This window comes from Chrysemys picta, chromosome 2 (genome assembly GCF_011386835.1).
Source record: "Chrysemys picta bellii isolate R12L10 chromosome 2, ASM1138683v2, whole genome shotgun sequence".
Lineage (NCBI taxonomy): Eukaryota > Metazoa > Chordata > Testudines > Emydidae > Chrysemys > Chrysemys picta.
The window spans coordinates 18,177,643-18,194,697 of record NC_088792.1 but is presented as its reverse complement, the minus strand read 5'-3'; the positions used below and the strand labels follow the sequence as shown (position 1 = coordinate 18,194,697).

The 17,055-nt window shown below is 43.8% G+C and overlaps 1 protein-coding gene across 22 annotated transcripts in view; it reads left to right on the top strand.

Moving 5' to 3' along the window:
- KMT2C (lysine methyltransferase 2C) overlaps positions 1–14,537 on the top strand; it is a 332,762-nt gene extending 318,225 nt beyond the window's left edge. For 20 of the 22 annotated variants that reach the window (XM_005297183.5, XM_065586755.1, XM_065586756.1 and 17 more), the window contains 9 exons: positions 391–498; positions 2,131–3,250; positions 5,397–5,533; positions 6,888–7,030; positions 7,297–7,465; positions 8,673–8,789; positions 9,731–9,804; positions 10,231–10,339; positions 12,547–14,537. In XM_005297183.5, coding sequence (XP_005297240.2) covers positions 391–498; positions 2,131–3,250; positions 5,397–5,533; positions 6,888–7,030; positions 7,297–7,465; positions 8,673–8,789; positions 9,731–9,804; positions 10,231–10,339; positions 12,547–12,639 — 2,070 coding nt within the window. In that variant the 3' untranslated portion in view covers positions 12,640–14,537. The remainder of the gene's footprint in view (positions 1–390; positions 499–2,130; positions 3,251–5,396; positions 5,534–6,887; positions 7,031–7,296; positions 7,466–8,672; positions 8,790–9,730; positions 9,805–10,230; positions 10,340–12,546) is intronic. The other 2 variants (XM_042859270.2, XM_042859243.2) reach the window with 1 other exon arrangement.
- The last annotated feature ends 2,518 nt before the right edge of the window (positions 14,538–17,055 follow it).

The following is a 17,055-nucleotide window of genomic DNA, read 5'->3' as shown; positions in this document are numbered from 1 at the left end:
AGTTTAATATATGTATTACAGTAGTGCCCAGAGGCCTGACCAGAATTCTGCCCCCCTCTCTTCCCCCCCCCCCCCCCCCCCCACACACACACCCATGCTAAGTACTCTTCAAAAGGGAGTTAAGTATCAGAGGGGTAGCTGTGTTAGTCTGGATTTGTAAAAAGCAACAGAGAGTCCCGTGGCACCTTTAAGACTAACAGCTGTATTGTAGCATAAGCTTTCGTGGGTGAATACCCGCATGCGTCTGACGAAGTGGGTATTCACCCACGAAAGCTTATGCTCCAATACATCTTGTCCCAAAGAGATGAAGATTGGTGTAACAAAAATGAGAATTTTATAAATTCTATTCCCTGGAATGGGCTCATAACAATCTTTGGCTTTGATTCCCAGGATTCCCGAGAGATCTCCGATAGAGTGGAAAAGGATGTTGTATTTTGTAGCAACAACTGCTTTGTTCTTTATTCAGCAGCTGTGCAAGCAAAAAACTCAGAGAGCAAGGTAAGTACCAAGCTTTGTGTCACATCCTAATTAGCAGCAATTATTGCTGCTACTTCTCTAATAAAATAGAAAAATTGCTTAAGTAAAGATCTTAGGCCAAGGGTTCTTGGCATACTTAGCATTTATAATACCATAAACTGTTATGTTTTAATGGCATTTAAGTATGAGTCCATGCTAAAATAGGATATTGGAATTCTGAAGCAGCAAGGGATCAGGAATTAAAATCAACATCCATATTTACAGAAAATTAAACCTAGGAGAAATGCATGGCAGAGCATTAGCCGTCTTTTCCTGACAGAGCTTTAGGGCTGAATCTCTGACTCTCATTGAAATCAGTGGGAGGCTTTCTGTTGAGTTGATGAACATTGCATCAAGCCCTACACGTATTCCTTTATTTTCTGCATTTTCATTTGCTTCATGCGCAGTAAGAAATCATTAATAACTGAACAAGGAGATTGCAGGAAGACTTTACTTTCTTGACACAAAAGGTAGGAAGTATAATATAATGTTTTAAGAAACATACTCAGTTGAAAATGTGGTCATGCCAGGAGTTTTTCACATGTGTACTCCAGGATGACAAGAACATGTAGTTGGAACTGAATTTCATCCATTCAATCTCCCGTTGTAAACAGCCAAAAGAATCCATTTTCTGTTCGTGGACCCTAGTAAGGATATGCAGCAGCTCATAGTAGCAGCGCAGCACCTCTCAGGACACAGACAACCTTGTCTTGTCCCATTCTATTTGGTTTGGAGGGAAGAAAACAAGATGCTTGTGGATGAGGTCCCTTGCTACAGATATATATCCAGTGCATCGCCAAGCACACTGTTAGGGCTTAAAAATCTTAATTTAAATTAATGATAATAGGCATTGCAAGAAATAAATGAGTTTTTCAATACTAATTGAATTGTACTTATCTTGGGCATCATTTCTACCCAAGTGCATCACTTTATTCTTAAACAATTAAATTTCATATTCTGCCTCTGCATCTTTTCATTTTGTTTTTCAAGAGGACCCTAAAAAACATATCAGTCTCTCTGAGTCTTAATCCTGCCCCTATTTTGAAATCCATCTGCAGATGTAGATCTTGTGTTATAATTTGACCTTTTTCTTTTTTAATAGCGTATTTGTCCCTGCAGGATTCCACTCCTCACCAACTTCCATGAAAAATACACTCCTTTAATTCCCAGCATTTATCTCTCTCTGCCATTTAACTAGTTCCTTATCTGTTAATAATTTATCTCCTGATCCATGTTTAGAGATTTTTATACAACTTTGTCTGGAGCTTCCTAAAAATAAAGATGATGTAAATCTATTGGGTGCTGCAATCTAAACCATTTGCTACTTCATTTTTAAAAGTGTCGAGAAAGAGGAGAGGACCCATACTCTGGACTTATTGGAGCAAAAGTAAAGCTTCAAAATTATTAAAATACTGCTCTGTGACCCAACACAAGCCATGGTACCAATGAATCAAGATAACTTATTTTGTCCTATGACACAACAACCTGACAAATTACCTTATATGCTCTAAACTCACCCCTTCTCTTCACTCTGACCTGATAACATTATTAGGGGATACTTGTTGTTCAATTTGTAATATATTTGTAAGAGGCTTTTTTCTATTTATTTCTCAGGACTCAATTCCATCTTTCCCACAGTCACCGATGAAAGAAATGCCACCTAAAGCATTCCATCAGTACAGCAACAACATCTCCACTTTAGATGTACATTGTCTCCCTCAGCTGCAGGAAAAAGTTTCTCCGCCTTCATCACCCCCTATCACGTTCCCTCCTGCATTTGAAGCAGCCACGGTAGAGGCAAAGCCAGATGAGCTTAAAGTAACAGTGAAGCTAAAACCTAGGTTAAAAACAATACACAGTGGCCTTGATGATTGTCGACCTCTAAGTAAGAAATGGAGAGGAATGAAATGGAAAAAATGGAACATTCAGGTTGTGATTCCTAAAGGATCATTCAAACCCCCTGGTGAAGAGGAGATAGATGAGTTTCTCAAGAAACTGGGCACAACCCTTAAACCTGACCCTGTGCCTAAAGACTACAGAAAATGTTGCTTCTGTCATGAAGAGGGTGATGGACTAACAGATGGACCAGCAAGGCTTCTTAACCTTGACTTAGACCTTTGGGTCCATTTGAACTGTGCACTTTGGTCTACAGAGGTTTATGAGACACAGGCTGGTGCCTTAATTAACGTGGAACTAGCACTGCGAAGAGGCTTGCAAATGAAATGCATGTTCTGTCACAAAATGGGCGCCACCAGCAGTTGTCACAGGTTAAGATGCACCAATATTTATCACTTTACCTGTGCCATTAAAGCACAATGCATGTTTTTTAAAGACAAAACCATGCTTTGCCCCATGCACAAACCAAAGGGAGCTCATGAGCAAGAACTTAATTACTTTGCAGTTTTCAGGAGGGTCTACGTTCAGCGTGATGAGGTGCGGCAAATTGCTAGTATAGTACAGCGGGGAGAACGTGAGCACACTTTCCGTGTAGGAAGCCTGATCTTCCACACTATTGGTCAGCTGCTGCCGCAACAGATGCAGGCATTCCACTCTTCGAAAGCTCTCTTCCCTGTTGGATACGAGGCCAGCCGGTTGTATTGGAGCATGCGATATGCAAACAGGCGCTGTCGCTATCTGTGTTCTATTGAGGAGAAGGATGGTTTTCCAGTGTTCGTGATCAGGATTGTTGAGCAAGGTCATGATGATCTGGTTCTTACTGATTCCACACCAAAAGGTAAACAAGAATTATGTAAACTCGACAGAAGACTTTCATGACTATACAGTTTCCTTATACATCGTATGTACGGTAAATGTTTCTGATAAATGTTGCCGGCACTTGTTTTCCTGCATAGCTTTCTTCTTTTGTTTCTATTTCATGCCCAGTAATGTAAGACCTGGGTCTCACAACGTAGACTTCCATTATAGAATGGAAAAATTATTTATCTGGTGCCTAATCATTTGCTAATTCTACTGCATAATGTAATCTCTATAGCAATATGCCAAGGCTGTACTTCTAGCACCGTGAGCTGTACTATACTTACTCAGTACTGTGATTTCAAAGATGAAACTTCTGAGATGCAATGGTGATGGGGGGCATAGAATAACCGTCCTAGACAGATAAAACAATAATGTGCACTACAAATAAAATGAGGAAGAAAGGATACTTGCAACAAGCTCATAAAGAAGCCAAAACGATATAACATGAACATTGGACAAAATAAGAAAAAATGTTTCTGCTCTGAAAAGTGACTTTCTAAATATGACCTTTTGGGGCTCTATTTTCATTCTGGCTCAATGATCTCCAGATCAGATGTGTTCAAGCTACAAGTAAAAAGATCTTTTTTTTCCAGCTGCCAGCTGTGCAAACACAGCCTAGGCTCTGAAAGCCAAGCTGATTTCTTTCTGTCTCACACAGAACACCTGCTATTTACACCTGTGCAACCCCATTATTATCAATTTATGCCTGCAGTGGCTTGCACAGACGTAACCAACTGCAACTTACTAAACTGTTCTGTACATGATATGCAAATCGTAATAGAATCCAGCTCATTCAGTCTTAGCTGGGTTAGCTTTGCAGGGCTAACATGAATATTTTTGTCACTGAAGTAGAATTGAGTCTGAATACCCACACACACCTGTCAAATCACAAAGATGTCGTTTTTTACATAATCTCTTTTAGGAGTAGACCCATACTTTAAAGTATGCTTAGCCAGCTCAGCAGTATTGTACTAGACATGGATCCATCTCCTGGTATTAGTCACTTTCTGGGCATGGAGGCACTAGAAGTAAGCAGTGCACTCAGACCATGATGAAAGTAAAAATATCTTGTGTTGTTCAACAGAGACCCATTTAACTAACTGTGCAGTGGCATTGGCAAGCTATGAAGGGAGCCTGATTCACTGCTCTTCAACTGCTATGCAGAATCCCAAGGGTGGTGATGAATGTCAGAGAAAACAGATGAAATTTTAAGGCTCTGACCTCAAAGGACCCCATTGGGCTCAGATGATACTAATGAGAATTGGCTGGATAGAAGAATGGCGGCATGTTTGTCAGCCGTGTGATTGGTGACATCAGGAATCTTGGAGGTTATGGGATCCTTGGAGCTAAAGGAATCCTTGCTACATTGCCACCACCACTATGTCCTACCTTCACCATTAGCCGAATGTGCATCCAATCTTATGGGTTGAAGATACACTCTCTAGTCTATTAACACCTCTCCTGAAAACTTGCCAGAGGGTCCTAGCAAACTGACCAAAGTTGCTCTCTTCAGCTAAGCATGCTGTCTCTACAGCATCCCCAGCAATTCTTGGGTGGTGAGAAAGGAACTGAGCTGGAATCTCAAACTCAGATCTTTTATTCCCTTCTTACCAACATATTGTACCACCATGAGACATCTGCAACAGTAAGAGAGAAAAATCGTCAACTTAAGGAAGTGGAAAATTCCATTTATTTAAGGAAACTTTATTTACTTTGTGGTCATTTTAAAAATGTTTTAGCAGGAGAAACTTAGTTGCCTGATTACGTGAGTAGGAATTTGTAATGTGGAATTAGTGATCTAAAAGTTTTCATCCAGTGCTCAGTGTTTGTTACATTCCTCAGAATTAAGAGAAGTATAACAGAGACGCAACACTGTCTGGGAGTACTCAACAGAACATAACTACTCAGATGAGTCTCCATTTCAAACTTCTACACTGTGGTGAAGTGGGATATTTTATTTCATTAAGTTGTTCCCTTTAGATATAAAATCAACTATCTGATACTCTGTGGCCTTTTTCATTACAGGTGTCCTACGCCAATTTCCTTATTTGTTAGGTATAACTATAGTGTCTGTGGGCTTTCTTTACTTGCTCATTATAATCTTTTTCCATGTGGTCATGTAGGTGTGTGGGATAAAATCTTGGAGCCTGTTGCTTCTGTTAGAAAAGAATCTGAAATGCTACAGCTCTTTCCTGGATATTTGAAGGGTGAAGACCTCTTTGGTTTGACAGTCTCTGCAGTGGCAAGAATTGCTGAATCAGTGAGTCATTGCTGCAACAGTTCGGGACTCTTATTCTAATTAAAGATTTACAACAATTTAGAACATCTCGGATGAAAACGATACATTTATCATATAAGTATTTGTGAAGTTTCTGCCATTGTGAAACAGGCCACAGGGGCCCTGGGAGTGGATAGTCCGCTGGGAGGGAAATTCCACATGGCAGTGTCAACTTCCCCTCCACCTAGGAGCCTGTCTGGTGCCAGTGCTATCTGAAGAGTGGGTGGAACTACTCCAGGAAAGGATTAGCAAGAGTGCCCAGAGACCGAATGATTTGGTGCAACCTCAGCCAGCAGGCCTATAGCCCCCAGGGGAAACCAAAGTTACCCTCTCCCAACCTAACCGCCGGGGGAGGGTGGGCAGTTGGGGAAATCCAGACTGCACTTCCCCCAGGTGATTAACTCTAATAGGAAGAGGTTCCATTTGATTCTGTAGTGACTCTTTTTTCATTTGGAGTTCTGTTTTGTTCCGTTGAGAACATGAAAGGTTGTAGCAAATGAATGTGCTACATGCCACACCATGTGCTCACCACATGTTCTTTAGAGAAAATTAGCCAGGAGGAAAAGGGAGTTTTGCTAAGACTCAGTGTCTCTCTCCATATTTCTATATTTGCAAATTAGTCAGTCTGATGTAAAGCAACTCAGAGAGTTACCGGATCAATCACACACACACACAGCAGAAGGAAAACAGTAAGAAGGTGTGAGAAAGTAAGATTTTTTTTTCCTCCACCTTCTTACACTTTACATACTTTTTCAGGGAAGAAGAACCTGAAAATCCAAAAACTGAACATTTGAAAGCCAAAATTTTGTGATTTCCAAAAACCAAACCAAAGCATTAAGTTGACGTAAAACAAAAAATTATGTTTTGAAATTTCCCATGGAAAAATCAAAATTTGTCATTAGAATTGAAATTTCCTCATTGTGTGGTGAGAAATTTTTCTGAACAAAAACTTTCTACCAGCTTTACCCATAATGCACACCCAAAAAATAGTGCATGACAGGGGAAGTGTCTGCTGCGATATGGAAGCATGTCACACCAGGCGTTCACCACATGTTCTTTAGAGAAAACTAGCCAGGAGGAAAAGGGAGTTTCGCTAAAACTCGGTGTCTCTCTCCATGTTTCTATATTTGCAAATTAGTTAGTCTGATGTAATATAGATAAGAGTCAAAACACAGCTTTTTGTCAAGGAAATGCTACAGAAGGATCATCATAAGGCAGTGTCAAGTCTTAAGTCTCAGCAATTATGAGCTCTTTGCCTGTTCCAGGTTTAAAAAGACAGGCTGTTGTGCGGATGTTTTTCTGATGTGTTAATATGTGATTACTTGGTTTCTTACAGCTTCCTGGGGTTGAGGCTTGTGAGAACTACACTTTCCGATATGGCCGAAACCCTTTAATGGAACTTCCTCTTGCCATCAATCCCACGGGCTGTGCCCGTGCTGAGCCTAAAATGAGTACCCATGTCAAGAGGTTTGTGTTAAGGTATTTTGTTTTAACTTCACATAGTACAGCCCAGGGTTTATAGGCTGCTTAGGGTTATTTGTGCTTTTGTCTGCTGCTTACAAACCCTGTTGTCTTTGGCTGTGTATGTGCATGCCCAAATCAAAGGAACCGCTTTGTTGTCTATGCTAGCTGGCTTTAAGTGTATGTTTGTCTGAAAGTTTTAATAAAATTCAGCTTGTGGTTTTATTCGGAGAAATCTTCAGTTTTTCTTGTATTTTTTTCTGTTATATGCCCAATTCCCGCAGGCCTCACACCTTGAATAGCACCAGCACCTCCAAGTCATTTCAGAGCACAGTGACAGGAGAGCTAAATGCGCCTTACAGTAAACAGTTTGTCCATTCCAAGTCCTCCCAGTACCGTAAAATGAAGACCGAATGGAAATCCAATGTGTATCTGGCTCGCTCTCGGATTCAGGTCAGTTACAACATAGCTGTAGTTTTGAGATTTTATTCCTAAATACAATTCCCTACAGTCTGTAGAGTCTAGTAAAGTCTGAAGGGAATTTGCAGCATATGTCTGGTGATCAGTTTCCCTGTATTGTATGTAACAAAGATTGCTGATTACTTTAAATCTTTTTTTTTTTTCTTTTTCTGAATTTAATTGACTGAAGCTCTAGCTTGTAAAACTGAGTTGTGTTGTTTTACTGGTGAGGCCTTCACTTTTTTTCTCCAAAAAAAAAAAAATGCAGTTTAGTGAAGAAACTAAAATATACAGAATCTTTTTACCAGCAGCAGTGAGAGGATCATCTGCATATCTAGTAGCTAATTTTAGACCAAGCTAGCTCATTAAAAGATGGAGAACAGAAATAATGAGAGACCAGGATGTTGAGAAAAATACTTGGTCATGTTAATACGATTAAATAGTCAAGTTATTGACTTATGCAAACCTTCCAGGTGTTCAGCTCCATTGAACTTGTTGCCAAATCTGTGCACCATGCCTTGTATGTATTTGCTGTATATTTTAGGTTGGACTGTGGAATATTATTTAAATGGTTAAAACACCATAGCACACATTTATTTGAATTCTTTGATTCTAGAAACTATTCTTTATTGTTCAAAGAATTCAAGTCAAATAGCTCTAGAGTAAGACATCTACTAGCTTAATTGGCTGCAAGATAAATAATTGCAAAGTGTTTTCTCTTATTTTAAAAAAACTAGGAAATTAAATGCAGAAAACTGATTTTGCATCATTAAAGCTGTATAGTTAAAATCACAAAAATCAGGAGATGAAGTGAAGAAATAACAGAATGTAATTGCTCAGATAATTCTCTGTGTTAAACTTTAAAAGTGTATATTAATTCAGCCATGTTGCACATATACTCTGCTTTTCCTGTTTTCTGGGTAAATATATATAGAACACTTAATATATCACTGTTTATATTTCCAATTGTATATTGTTAAACATATTGAATGTGTGTGTATGCTGGAGCTAAGGTTGCTGTTCGCATTTGCTGACCTTTTGTATTTTTTCAACAGTGTCACTTTTTATCTTTCAATATGCATCATTGCTGCATGTGTAGATAGAGATTTTCTCCAGGCATGGCTTGGGGGCACACCAAAGGAATCAAATGTAAATGTGCATTGATTCTCCTGTTCTAAATCACACAGTATTCTCTTTGTAGGGCCTGGGCTTATATGCTGCTAGAGACATTGAAAAGCACACCATGATCATTGAATATATTGGAACTATCATCCGTAATGAGGTAGCAAACAGGAAAGAGAAACTTTATGAATCTCAGGTATTGTATATAATTATTATTTACTTACTGTTCCTTTCCGTTCCTTTCCTTTAAGTATTCATGCAACAGAATGAGATGTGTTGCCAGCATTTTAAGACTTCCGTTCTGAGGAAGCTGAGTCGAAGTACTGTTGTGAATGTGGATGAATGTTTGAATTCTGGGAGGCAGTGTTGTGTCTAGTGATTGTAGCAGGGGACTGGGAATTGGGACTCCTTAATTCATAGATTCCAAGGCCAGAGGGACAATTGTGATCTTCCAGTATAACACAGACCATAGAAACTAGCAGAAGATGGTTTCACTCCCTGACCTCTCAGTTATAGACTCAGCACACTTTTGCTGTGCCACTCTGTTTTTGATTCTGTTCATCACTCTGCCACAGACTTACTGTGTGACCTTGAGATGATAATATTACCTTAGACCTTTACAGAGCCTTTCATTCAAGGATCTCAGAGTGCCTACCAAATATATTAAACCTCACAAACACCAGAGAGTCTGGTAATGTGCTGATCTTACAGTTGTACAAGCACAAAGAGGTCAGAGACTCAATTTTTAGGGACCACTTTTTAAGTAAGGCTTAACCTCTTTGTGCAATGCAGGGATGTTGTGAGGGACCATTGGTAAAGCGCTTTGAGAGCTTACGTGAAAGGTGCTATACAAATCATATTAGCATATTACTTGAGGGAGATATTAAAATCACAGGAGGTTGCCTCTCATGTTTATGGCCGATCCATTCTTCATAAGTAGTGGACTTAATGATAGTATCCTACTTTCACATAGTAAGTGAAATATATGAATCAGTGCTTCCTTCGTGAGCCAATGGGCCACGTCCAATTGTGAATCCAGAAAAATACTTGGAGATGGTCCATGTTGCTGCTTTGTTTCAATCACTGATTTTGTTTTGTGTAAAATCTATAGCGTCTTTTCTTCCCACTCTCTTTCAGAATCGTGGAGTGTACATGTTCCGCATTGACAATGATCATGTCATTGATGCTACATTGACAGGAGGTCCTGCAAGGTGGGTGGCTCTTCAGAGAGCTGTGATCTCATGTTTGGAAATTAGCCATGTTCCCTTGGCTGGCTGTTGGGGAGAGATTCCATTTTGTGCTTTTTTTCAATGGCCTTATTCTCTAAACTGATGCATTCAGTCTTCACACTAAGCCACTGAAGCTATGCCATCTTTCTCATTAACTCTCCATAGCCTTAACTGTTTCATGGCAGATGTACAGCTGTAGAAAAAGAAATGTAATTTTTTTAACTTTTTTTATTTTTTTATTTATTTTTTTTACATTTTTCTAGGTAAAGAAACAAGTACAGAATAATGTAATTTTAGCTGGAAAAATCCGCTCACACTGAAGCTAAAGTCACTCTATAGTTTAGTTTAGGTTTGTGTCCAATTACATGGCTTAAAAAAAATCATTTTCCAAATCTTTTATTTTTGTAGGTATATTAACCATTCATGTGCACCGAACTGCGTGGCTGAGGTGGTGACTTTTGAGAGAGGCCACAAGATTATCATCAGCTCCAACAGGAGAATCCAGAAGGGGGAGGAGGTAGACTTTACTCATTTGCTTTTATTTTGTTGTATAATGTACTGGCTAGTGGAGTGTATAGTATAGACCAGGCTTGCACAACTTGTAAAGCAGCAAGGGCCATATTACGCCAAAGAAAACAGCTGAGGGCCGAAACCCTCCGAGCGCCAACAACCCTCCACTCCAGCGCCACCCAGCCCCCCCTGAAACACAACACACAGACCCCAATGTTGCCCGCCCCACAGAAACAACCCCCCCCAGCACCGCCGAACCCCCCCCCCCCCCCCACCGCGCCACCTGCCCCGCGGAAAAAAACCCTCCTTCCCCAGCGCCGCCCCACTGAAACGGCAGTATTGAACCTCGGTAATGTGTTATGGTGGGCCCCTAAGGTAGTATAATTAAGGTAAAAGAAAAATGTCTTTTTGCTAGAAGTAGAATAAGATCTTCCCCCCACTTTGTAATCAATTGCCCTGTTGAATGAATGAGGTGTGAATGAGGAAGGCGTGGAAGGCAGGTACCTCCAGACAGCTGCAACCCTTGGAGAGGGCAGGGCCGGCTCTAGGATTTTTGCCGCCCCAAGCAAAAAAAATTGTGGCTACTTCCCCTTTCTTTTTCGTGCCCCTCTGCCCCCGGCCCCACCTCAACTCCACCCCTTCCGAATAATCCCTTCCCCAAATCCCCAACACCGCCTCCTCCCCCGGCGTGCCGCATTTCTCCCCCCCATTGCTTCCTGCGGGCCCAGCGTGACCTCCCGCCCTAGCTCACCTCTGCTCCGCCTGCTCCCCCGGGCGTGCCGCCGCTCCGCTTCTCCCCCCCCCCCTCTCAAGCAAGGGAGGGCGGAGAAGCGGTGCGTTCAGGGGAGCAGGCGGAGCAGAGGTGAGCTAGGGTTGTGGGGCGCAGGAAGCAAGGGGGGTAGAGGAACCGCTCCCTGCTCCAGCTCACCTCCGCTCCACCACCACCACCTCCCCCGAGCGCCTGCCGCTCGGCTTCTCCTCCCTCCCAGCCTTGCTGCGAGAAATAGTGGTTTTGCATGTGGCAAGCCTGGGAGGGAAGGGGGAGAAGCGGAGTGGCGGCGCATTCAGGGGAGCAGGCGGAGTGGAGGTGAGCTAGGGTGGGGGGGGCACAGGAAGTAACGGGGGGGTAGAGGAACCACTCCCCGCTCCAGCTCACCTCCGCCGCCTCCCCCGAGAGCCCCGCCGCTTGGCTTCTCCTTCCTCCCAGCCTTGCTGTGCAAAACAGCTGTTTCGCGCGGCAAGCCTGGGAGGGAGGGGGAGAAGCGGAGCGGCGGCGACACGCTCAGGGGAGCAGGCGGAGGCGAGCTGGGGTGGCGAGGGCACTTTTTCCCCATGCCCCGGAGTTGGCACCTATGATGGCCGGCACCAGAATGCCGCCCCTAGAAATGTGCCACCCCAAGCACCTGCTTGTTTTGCTGGTGCCTGGAGCCGGCCCTGGGAGAGGGGTTGGGAGCCAGACCAGATCAGTAGAACAGGTCAGCCACCGACTCACCACTCGCCTCCTCAGTCCCGTCCCCGTCCCCGTCCCCCCCCGGCTCGCCTCCTCACCCCCCGCCACTGCCTGCTCGCTTGCCTCCTCAGCCCCCCACCCCTCCGGCTCACCTGCTCCCCCGCCACTGCCCGCTCACTCGCCTCCTCAGCACCCCCCTCCCCCGCCACCGGCTCACCTGCCCCCCCCCCCCCCGCCACTGCCCACCCACTTGCCTCCTCAGCCCTCCACCCGCCCGGCTCCCCTACTCATTCCCCGCCACTGCCCACCTGCTCGCCTACTCATTCCCCTCCCTCACCCGCCACTTGCCTACTCACCCCCCCACAGGCCGCACAGTGAGCCCATCTACTCAACCCCCGCGGGCCGCACAGTGAGCCCATGCGGGCCGCATGTTGTGCAGGCCTGGTATAGACCAAACTTCATTGCCCCGCAACCCCCTTCTGACAACAAAAATTACTACATGACCCCAGGAGGGGGGACAGAAGCCTGAGCCTGCCCAAGCCCCACCGCTTTGGGCAGGGGGGCTGTAACCCGAGCCCTGCTGCCCTCAGGCTTCTGCCCTGGACCCAGCAAGTCTAAGCTAGCCCTGGCAACCCCATTAAAATGGGGTCCCGGCCCACAGTTTGAGAACCGCTGGTATAGAATGATAGATACAAGCAAAGATATAATGAAGAATACGGATCAGACATTTCATAACCACGCTCTCGACGTTTGTTTTCTTCCAGCTTTGCTATGACTATAAATTTGATTTTGAAGATGACCAGCACAAGATCCCATGTCACTGTGGAGCTGTAAACTGCCGAAAATGGATGAACTAGAATGCATTCCTTGCTGTCTTTGAGGGTTGCTTGTCCCTAAGATGAAGTGACTTATATTTTGATTTTGTCGACAGAAAATTCTTACCTTCCTGGGGGGGAATAAAATCACTTCTGGGAGTTTCAGTTTCTATTCAAGTGTAAAACAAGCACCAGAAGCAAGTCGGCAAAATCTGAAGCTGTCTAACTTCCCAGATGCCTGGAGGTTAAACTGAATTACAGAATGGTCCAGCACTTTTGTTTTTTGAGCTCACTACGGAGAAACTGTTTAATTTGGGCAAAGAACCGATGGCTGACCTGCTGGAGGGCAGGTGGGCATATATGAATGTAAGACTGAAATCACCAGCGAAAGGGAGAAGTCCAAAGTGCTGGCCACAGCCTTATTTGATAAAGGGGCAGGCCCTCTAATTAAAGAAAATTTTTAAATAAAAGTAGACACCACTGAACAAGGAATGTACTGAAACGACTTCCTTAGGGATAGAGCTAAGGGAAAAATAACTTGCACTAAAATACATTTAAAATACTTGATTCCATGAGTCAGTTTATTGTAGTTTTTGATTTCTGTAAAATAAGAGAAACTTTTTGTATTTATTATTGAATAAGTGAATGAAGCTATTTTTAAAAAAAAAGTTAGAAGAAAGCCAAGCTGCTGCTGTTACCTGCAGAACTAACAAACCCTGTTACTTTGTACAAAAGTGTAAATATTTTGAGAAAAAAATACAGTATAAAAAAAATAGTTATTGACCAAATGCTACCAGACTCTGCAGCAGTTCGGGTGCTTATTATAAAATATCAATAGGGATGTTACAATATGATCTCATGTGTTACTAACCACACCATTACAATTATTATGGAATAACCAAAATCTCAATTTAAAGAGAGGATTTTTTTTTTTTAAATGTTTAAAGCTGGCTCAACTGTGGTCTATTAGTCCTTTTTTTTTTCTTTTTTTTTTTAAGTAAACTTTAAGCCTGGTAGAAGGCATGTATATTACAACTCTGACTTTTATAGATGCTTGGGTAAGTTAGACTGATTTATTTTATTTGTATTATATTGTTGCATCCCTATTTCTTAAGTCAGGTTTTTTTGTGCTTACAATTTGTGATAACTGTGAATAACTGCTAAAACCACCCAAAATAGAGGCTGAACATGGTTTTTTCTTCAGAAAAAGTAGTCACGATTAGGTGACTGTTCAGCTTACACTAAATCATGTAAACAGAATAGGATCATGTAGTGGGAGCTTAAGTCTAATATGATAGCCTTCTTTAAATGAAAAAACAAGGAAAAAAATTAGATGTAATTGTGCTTGCAGCTGCAGGACTCTGGCAATAGGGTTTTGGAAAATGTAATTTAAAAATGTGTTTGTATGGATTGTTTTTGTTTACATTTCTTTAAAAAAATAAACACTGTTTTGTGTTTGCTTGTAGAAACTTAATCAGCATTTTGAACCAGGTTAGCTTTTTATTTTGTACTTAAAATTCTGGTACTGACACTTCACAGGTTTAAATATAAAAAAAATGAAGTTTTTTTGTGTGCACAATTAAAGTGGACTGTAAACTGTTGGTATATTCAGTAATACAGTTCTGAACTTGTAATGTATATGGCATGATGTATTTTTATCTTACAGAATAAATCAATTGTATATATTTTTCTCTTGATAAATAGCTGTATGAAATTGTTTCTTGAATATTTTTCTTCTCTTGTACAATATTCCAACATCCTACCAGTATTTGTCCTACAGTTTTTTCTGTTCTGTATAATAGTATCTAATGTTGGCAAAAAAAAAAAGAAAAAAAAAGAAAAATTTTTTTGAAGTATACAGAGTGTTATGGGTTTTGGAATTTGTGAAAACAGATTTAGAAGATCAGCATTTACAAATAAAAATATTTTACATCTATAAATGATGCCTCCACGTTTTCATTTTGGAGCGTCTGTTTTCTGTTTGTTCCAGTGTAACCTCATCTGTTTCTACCACTGAGCACCACCACTGTTAGCGGGCACAGATCCAGCATCCCTTTAAGCCCAGCTGCATCCTGAATTGTCTACCACAAAGCCATGCACTGCATCCACAACACCGTCCAGGTCTGGGCACTTGAAGTTAGGGGTCCTAAGCTTCAGGGGGCAAAGTATTGCCTCCACCAGAAGAAGAGAGTCTGCAGGAGGTGCCAAGAGAAGAGCCAGCCGTCCTCCACCATAGTTAGTGCCCAGCGCGCTATTGCTTCACAGCAAGGCCTCCAGCATCCCTTCTCCATAAAGGGGCAGGACATGAACCTCTTCACCTTCATTTTACACAAAGAACAAGTCTCCAGGGCCCAAGATTGATTTGTTGAGAAGCAGAAGCAAAAAGAATGGGGAAAAGCCTTCCAACACACCTCGTCTTTCTTAAAGATACAATGGGGCTTCCCCCATGCACCCAGACTTACTGGATGTCAGAGAACTATTGTTCCACCCATGTTATGTCATCAGCATTTGGGATGAGCCTGAGTCCTGGTGAGTGCATGGCCACCAATCAGCCCAGGCTTTCCACCTGGTTCTGGTGAAATGTCAGTGTTGTAGAGCCCTGGGACATGTGGTCACCTGGACTTGAGCTGTAGGGCCACTGTGCTGCTGTGAGCCTCCACAACCAGCTGCTTCTGCCGGCTCGCCTGACATGTGATAGCCGCCTCTCTTCTGTCCAGCAGAGCTCCAAAGTGATGTCTGGTAACAGCTGAAAAGCAGCAGAGGACAGAAGAGCCCCTTTCTGATGCAGTTTCTCTCCATTACCACTAATGGTTTAATGCCCCACGCCTCTGGAATTCAGAGGCATCCAAGAGGTGCTGTAGGCAGCTTTACAAGAGCCTCAGGAGGCAAGGTATGTCCTGCTGTCGCAAACACCGACCCTCTCTCCTAGGCCATGGTGTCGGGACAGGTGCGTAGGGCCTCAAATCCCACCCAAAACCTCAACCAGGAGAGCCTGAGGATTCCCATGCAGATGAGGACCCCTCACCGCCTAGTCATGAGCAGGTCTTGCAAACTCCAGAGACACCAGGTCTCAGAAAGGTAAAATCAAGTGTCCCCTTCACAAAGCAGCATTTTGTACTGTTAATGAGCAAGCAGTGTAAAAATCAGCATTTAAGTCCTCAGTCCTTCCCACCTTGGTGGAGTGGTTGCTGGGACTTTTTTCCTCACAGAGTCTCCCTCACAGTGCTCTGTGTCCGTCTCCCTGCTCTTCCATCACCCTTCAGCTTGTCTGGGTGTGCAGAGAAGCTTGTCACTACTGTGAAGCTCGGTCTCAGGCCACAGAGTAATGGGCATTGTGCCTGTCTGGCTTTCAGCCCAAGGACCTAGGGAAAGGGGCTCCAATTTCAGGCTGCAATGGAATGGGAATTGTTTGTATCTGGTTTTCTGCCTATTAATCTTAGCTCTGCCAGGGAAAGGAGCTCAGAGACTGATGGGTGGGAAAGGGGTTTTCTCTTCCCATCACCCATCTCCAAGTAGGCTGGCTCCACTTTAAAGCACAAGGAGCAGCCTGTGACCAGAACAGAGGCAGATGAAGACTCCATTTCTCACACAGGAGCACATCGTGGGATGGTAGGGAGGTAAGTGTTCAGAATGATTCCTGATTTTCTGAGTAAAGCCCCAAATGGTACAAGGGCCCTACTAAAGTACTGACGGGTGTAGGGTGACCACATGTCCTGATATTTAACCACTTTCCGACCGATGTACGATCGGGACACTATATTTCCCGATATTGTAGGGTTGCTTGCCAGGCGTCCGGTTGGCACAGGGCTGGTGGGCTCCCCACGCAGCTCCCTAGAAGTGGTGACAGTTCCCTCTGGGTCCTAGGTGCAGGGACGGCTGGGGAAGGCTTTGCATGCTGCCCCTGCTATGAACACCTGCTCCGCAGCTCCCATTGGCCGGAGGTAGCACCAGCGGGCAAGACAGCGCGCACAGCTGCCTGGCTGCGCCTCTGCCTAGGGCCCAGAGGGAGATGTCCAGGAAGCCGCCTGAAGTAAGCCCTGCCCGGAGCCCGTACCCCCTCCTGAACCCCAGCCCTGAGTCCCCTCCTGCACCCGAACCTCCTCCCATGCCCCTAGCCCTGAGACCCCCTTTGCGGCAGGAGCCGGGGCCATGTGCATCCGGCTTGTGGCGGGGGCCGGAGCCGGGGCCATGCACTCCCCGATCGACTTAAGGCGGGGGCCAGACCCATGCACTCCCTGACCCGTTGCTCCCTCGGACTGTGTACCTCCCTCCCCCATGGCTCCGGTGGTGGCTATGAGCCTATGGCTGCCCCTCCCCCACATGTCCTGATATTTTATTCTTGCGATCTGGTCACCCTACATGGGTGCTAGCCATCCAGGGCTTAGGGTGTGGGGGGAGAAGCAGGCATTCATTCAGACTTCCAGGGACATCCAGCAGGCTAGTCCCACAATCAAGGTA